The sequence below is a fragment of the Hakea prostrata genome, chromosome 2 (genome assembly GCF_041222555.1).
Source record: "Hakea prostrata isolate BN-2017 chromosome 2, UWA_Hpros_2, whole genome shotgun sequence".
Taxonomy (NCBI): Eukaryota; Viridiplantae; Streptophyta; class Magnoliopsida; order Proteales; family Proteaceae; genus Hakea; species Hakea prostrata.
In genome coordinates, this window is record NC_142601.1 from 43923672 (window position 1) to 43929751 (window position 6080).

At 40.9% G+C, this 6080-nt stretch overlaps 1 protein-coding gene across 1 annotated transcript; it reads right to left on the bottom strand.

The window, feature by feature from the left end:
- Positions 1–3389: 3389 nt before the first annotated feature.
- Positions 3390–5318, bottom strand: LOC149024419 (polyubiquitin). The gene is made up of 2 exons (XM_089144666.1): positions 5232–5318; positions 3390–4970 (listed from the first exon to the last, which is right to left on the bottom strand). Exon 2 carries the CDS (start codon positions 4968–4970, stop codon positions 3597–3599), a length of 1374 nt encoding a protein of 457 aa, XP_089000792.1. The 5' UTR covers positions 5232–5318; the 3' UTR covers positions 3390–3596.
- Between the last annotated feature and the right edge of the window lie 762 nt (positions 5319–6080).

A 6080-nucleotide genomic window follows, 5' to 3' on the forward strand; every position in this document is an offset into this window, starting at 1 on the left:
CTGGGCAGCTTGCCCAAACTCAGAGATTTCAAGCTCTAAACCTCAAAATTTTCAATGGGGCTTCTCCCAACTCAACAAGCAACTTATCTAGCAGTGAGGGATTGTCCAAAACATGTCCAACTAGGCCTCAAGTCCATCAACCAAGCTCTTCAACACCAAGGAGCAGTTCATCTCCAAATCATATAAGGTTCCAAATAGGGAACTCCATCATCAATATCCATGGGTTTTGGGTCAAACACCATGTCTTCTACTGAGATGGCCCACAAGGACTTCTTCCTTTACTTCGGGTCTTTAGATCTACATTAAGGGAGAGGTCTGACCTGACTTCCTAGGACCTTCCAAAGATATCAACACTGTACTCAAGGTCCAACTTCAAGGTCAAACATCAATCAAGCTCTTCTTCATCCAAAATAGATAAGGTGTCCAGGTTAGGGTTTGGGTTGGATTTCACATTCTTCCCCCCTTAAAAGAATTGTGTCCTCGAAATTAGGAGAGTACTTGGCTTCCAAAGAGATGGGGATACATCACTTTCATCTTGACTTCCTTCTCCCAAAAATTTCCTTCAGTGTAAACTTCTATCCCACAACTTCTTCCCAATGAAACTAGGCAAACTCATACGGAAAAAAATCAAAACAATGCATATGGTATGTATGCAATGTAGAGGTGAGGAATAGATTAATAGCAGAGAATAAAGCTAAGAGTAACGTACCAGTCACAACATTCTGATTCGGGTTTAACTTGATTCCAACTAAGCTATACACTTTACCAGGCAGGAGGAGCTTGAATTGGCTTCGCAACTAAAGCAGCTTGATGACCTGATTTACGAGGGCTGATATGGGTGAGATGTCGTATCTTGGCAAAAATAATAGACAAGCTCACTCTGTTCTATAGGTTGCACTGGCACTAGAAGTCTTTGAGTCACTGGCCTCGGGTTTGCATAGATTGGCCCGAGGTTTGCATTCCCAACACCTTGTCCCACAGTCTGGGGTTGAAAAGTCGAGGTGGGATATGGTGCTGGTCTAGTGAACTTCTTGTCGATCCTTTCAACATAATCGGAACTTCTACTCGGTAGGGATCTCAGGTGACTAACTTCTCCCTCTCGGCTTCTTCAACTTTCTTCAAATTCTGCACTATCTGAGTATGGCTATCAATCGATAATGAAAAGGTAATTGTTCTTTGAAGAACTTCTTTGCTTTAGCTCTATCTGCCTTCAAGGATTTTGGAGCAAAGAAAATAATTCTTCAAATTTCTGTTGATACTCAAGTACGAAAAGGGACTTTGCGTAAGAGCCATGAACTCCAACTCCTTCACATCCCTCACAGACTCAAGGAAATAATTCTCGCAAAAAGCTTCCTTAAATATTTCCCAAGAGATACGGTTAGCATGTAATGCTTCAAGGATAGGACGAGTCGAGTTCCACCATGCATCAGCTTTGTGTTGGAGCTTTTGCTCGGCGAACAGGATCTTCAGCACTTCAGAGCACTACAAGTTTCAAAATGCTTTCTCTAATTCCCTCAACCACTGATTAGGGAACAGAGTATCTTCTGTCACTCCAGTAAAACTCAGAATTTGCAGTTTCAGAAAACTCTCCATCAGTCTGATATGATGAGTTCTTGCCAACCTTTTAGCAACTGGCAGAGCAGTAAGGTTAGGGTTAGGGTTAGGTGGGATTTCATGCTAGTCATCACCAAAACTCTACATGATCGGAGGTCTCAGTTGAAATTCAATGCTTTTGGAAAAGATTGTTCTCCTTTCCATATTAAAACCTTCTTGTCATCTCTACTCATGAGAAATGAACAAATGTCCAACATCGTGTAAGTATAAGGTAACAACAAACAATAGTATTAAGAGTTTTCTACGTGTGGGTCCCTTAGGAGATCACAAACTAATGTTAGATTCCCTTAATGCAATATATTACGTATGGGTCCTAACTAGACTAACACCATTAGTTTTTGTTAATTACATTCAAATTTCAAATGTGGAGGGACCAAGATGCTCCCATGTTAATTAATAAATTGCGTTATTATAATTTTTCCCTTTTTCTTGGATATATATATTTTTTTAACCATATAATTAATGCTTAATGACCAATTATTTCTTTTTAAAACCAATATATTAACACAATGTATTAAATAACCTCACGGGCACTTTAGTCATTTCATGTTTGAAATTTGAATATACTTAATGGCAACTAATAATGTTAGTCCGTTTGGGACCCACACGTGATATATTGCATTAAAGGGACCCAGTATTAGTTTATGATCCACTAAAGGAAACCACGTATAAAAAATTCTAGTATAATTGACATCCACTAAGTACGCTCAACCTCCCATCACTCTAACCCTATAGGGGCCCTATAATTTGTGGTCAACATCGGTTGGGGAGGGAGACAATCCACACTCAGCACTTACTAGGACTTGACTCTAATCATATAATACAATAATGCATATACCTCAGCCAAAAAATAACCTACAAGTGGTAGGATCAGGCTAAACCATGTGAGTTGGTCTTTGCCATGTAAACTCAACCTGACCCAACCCTGATCTTATTCAAGACTACTTTGGCTTGACCATGATCCATCCTTCATGAGTCATGACTAGAATTTTGAGCCCAAACTTTTTTCAGACTCTAAGACAAATCAAGAAAGGTTTGGGCCATCAAAACCTAACTAAGCAAACCGAGGGAGTTTGGGGTGTCAGAGACTAACTTGCACAGTAGATCCATCCTTCATGACTAGAGTTTCAGCCTCGAGTTTACAATGAAAAAGATTAAGCTTGAAAGTCCCACCAAATATGACACTCAATTGGTAGGTCGCAATGAGAAGAGGGGTTGGGAAGGTGTAGAAGGGCAAAAGTCCGAACCTAAGACCTCCTTAAACTTACTTACTCTACCTATTAGTTTGCCACCACTGCCCATAAAGCACATTCACGATAGTCGATTTAGCCACATGAAGCTAACGGATACCAGAAATTATAATTGAACACACGACTCTAATGGAATTGGATCACATGTGAGCATGGGAGGATACGGGCAGAATCTGAATACATTTCTGACGTCCTTATTAACATACATCATTGGCTAGACTAGGAGGTTCATATGATTTTGTATCACAAGTCTATTTCCCAATATAACTCTATTTGGGTAGATTAATCTTCCCTTAATAATCACATTGTGCTTTAATTAGGAGGCATCAAGAGATTGTTGTTATTTCTTTATCATATAGATAATAATCCCCGTTTGGACTTACTCGAGCAGCTAATTCATCGTAGCTGATAGACGAGCTCTTGAAGATTCATTTGGATTAAGAGATTTTCTCAACATCATGTAAGATTTAGTCCCAATCTGTGAACACGAATGAATTGGAAGGATGATGAGGTGGTACAGAATGATTGAGTACTCAGAAGGGAAGGTTATAGAATATAGCTATGAAATATATATTATAACTGCTTTACTGAACAAATGTCACAAGACAAACATTAAAGTCCCAACTAAAGGAAGAAGCGGAAAAAAACGAACAAGTATCATCCAGACATGAGCCTCCCCACCTAAATCCATCCACACATATTAGCAAATCAAAGAGACAACTTGAAAGAGATTCAGAAACCACCACGAAGACGAAGGACAAGATGAAGGGTAGATTCCTTTTGAATGTTATAATCGGCGAGGGTTCGGCCATCCTCGAGCTGTTTTCCAGCGAAGATGAGACGCTGCTGGTCTGGAGGAATGCCCTCCTTGTCCTGAATCTTCGCCTTCACGTTATCAATCGTATCAGAACTTTCAACCTCCAGGGTGATGGTTTTCCCAGTGAGGGTCTTCACGAATATCTGCATTCCACCACGCAGACGCAGCACCAAGTGCAGTGTGGACTCCTTTTGGATATTATAATCCGCAAGGGTCCTTCCATCTTCAAGTTGCTTCCCGGCAAAGATCAACCTCTGCTGGTCCGGTGGGATTCCCTCCTTGTCCTGGATCTTGGCTTTCACGTTATCTATGGTGTCCGAGCTCTCGACCTCCAGGGTTATGGTCTTGCCGGTCAAAGTCTTCACGAAGATTTGCATTCCACCTCTCAGACGAAGCACCAAGTGGAGAGTAGACTCCTTCTGGATGTTGTAGTCTGCGAGGGTACGCCCATCCTCAAGCTGCTTGCCGGCGAAGATCAAACGCTGCTGGTCTGGTGGGATACCTTCCTTGTCCTGGATCTTGGCCTTGACATTATCGATGGTGTCGGAGCTTTCAACTTCCAGAGTAATGGTTTTTCCAGTTAGGGTTTTAACAAAGATCTGCATCCCACCCCTAAGCCTCAGAACAAGATGAAGGGTAGACTCCTTCTGGATATTGTAATCTGCAAGTGTTCGGCCGTCCTCAAGCTGCTTTCCGGCAAAGATCAGACGCTGCTGGTCTGGGGGAATTCCCTCCTTGTCCTGGATCTTAGCCTTGACGTTATCGATAGTGTCAGAGCTCTCGACCTCAAGGGTGATGGTTTTTCCGGTGAGGGTTTTCACGAAGATCTGCATCCCTCCCCTGAGCCTGAGGACGAGATGGAGAGTGGACTCCTTCTGGATGTTGTAGTCTGCAAGGGTACGGCCGTCCTCAAGCTGCTTTCCGGCAAAGATCAGACGCTGCTGGTCTGGGGGAATTCCCTCCTTGTCTTGGATCTTAGCTTTGACGTTATCGATAGTGTCAGAGCTCTCGACCTCAAGCGTGATGGTCTTTCCGGTGAGGGTTTTCACGAAGATCTGCATCCCTCCCCTGAGCCTGAGGACGAGATGTAGAGTGGACTCCTTCTGGATGTTGTAGTCTGCAAGGGTGCGGCCGTCCTCGAGCTGCTTTCCGGCAAAAATCAAACGCTGCTGGTCTGGGGGAATTCCTTCCTTGTCCTGGATCTTGGCTTTGACATTGTCGATCGTGTCGGAGCTTTCGACCTCGAGGGTGATGGTCTTTCCGGTGAGAGTCTTGACGAAAATCTGCATCTGTAATGAGAAAACAAGAACTTGATTAAGATCAAGATCAAGATCGAACCAACAGCTCTAAACCGAATATTAATCAGATTAAACAACGAAACCATGAGCAGATTCTGAATTAAAAACGAACAAAACCTAAATAGAAATCCTAATCGATATCGATCAGAACAATTTCTGAAAGTAAACCGCCTAACGGATCCAGAAAGAAATCCAACATATCTAAAAGACAAGACCATATAGAATAGAAAAAGAGAAGAGATTTTCCCATACCTTGAAAGGCTCTTTACTAGAGATTAACTCAGAAGAAACTTTCGGAGCGTTTCCAAAGGCTAGAAGAAAACTTTTAGAATGCAAATGGAATGGTGAAGGACGGGAACCAGAAACCTCTATATATAATAGACTACAGGGAAGGAAACGTCGAAAATACCAAAACGAATTCCGTGGCGTTAGGTTTTCAACCAAAGCAAAGAAAAAGTCTCGTTAGATAGACAAACCACACACGGCAAGGAACTGCCAGGCACTAACCTACACGCCAAGATAAAGTAGAGATTAATGACTCTTTAAAAAAGGGTTGTTGACCTAACGCTGTTTCAGCCATTAATAATGGTTTAAAAGATAAGGACAAATCAAATTTTACCAATTAAAAAAAAACTAGAGGGGAATTTAATTATTAGATTCAATTATTTGATGAATTTTAATGATATGAATTACAGGAATCGTAGGGGTGAAAATTATAGAGAGGACGTGAATGATTTAGAGTTCGTTCTCAGCAATCACTGATCAGGAATACTCAAAAATTTTAACTCTAAATTTAGGAAATGATTTTATTAAATCATCAAACAAAATTTCTAAATTAAAAGACAAAGATAAAAATAACTAAAAGCATACAAATTTACATTATGTACCATTAGCAATTTTATAATTCCGTGCAATTAACCATTAGGATTCTGACATTTGGCAACTATTAATCCAATGATCACAATTAAAACCCATATTAGAAACTACCTCCATTAAATCCCTAAAATCTCTCCGAAAGTTTAAATCCGTCTCCTCCTTTAATTAATTTTTTTTGGGTAATTGACACTTCATTCCAAAGTAAAATCACGAGTTGTGGCCAAG

What these genes read in the sequence shown, in the direction of transcription:
- LOC149024419 (XM_089144666.1), bottom strand. Translation starts at nt 4,970, where the DNA reads ATGCAGATTTTCGTCAAGACTCTCACCGGAAAGACCATCACCCTCGAG.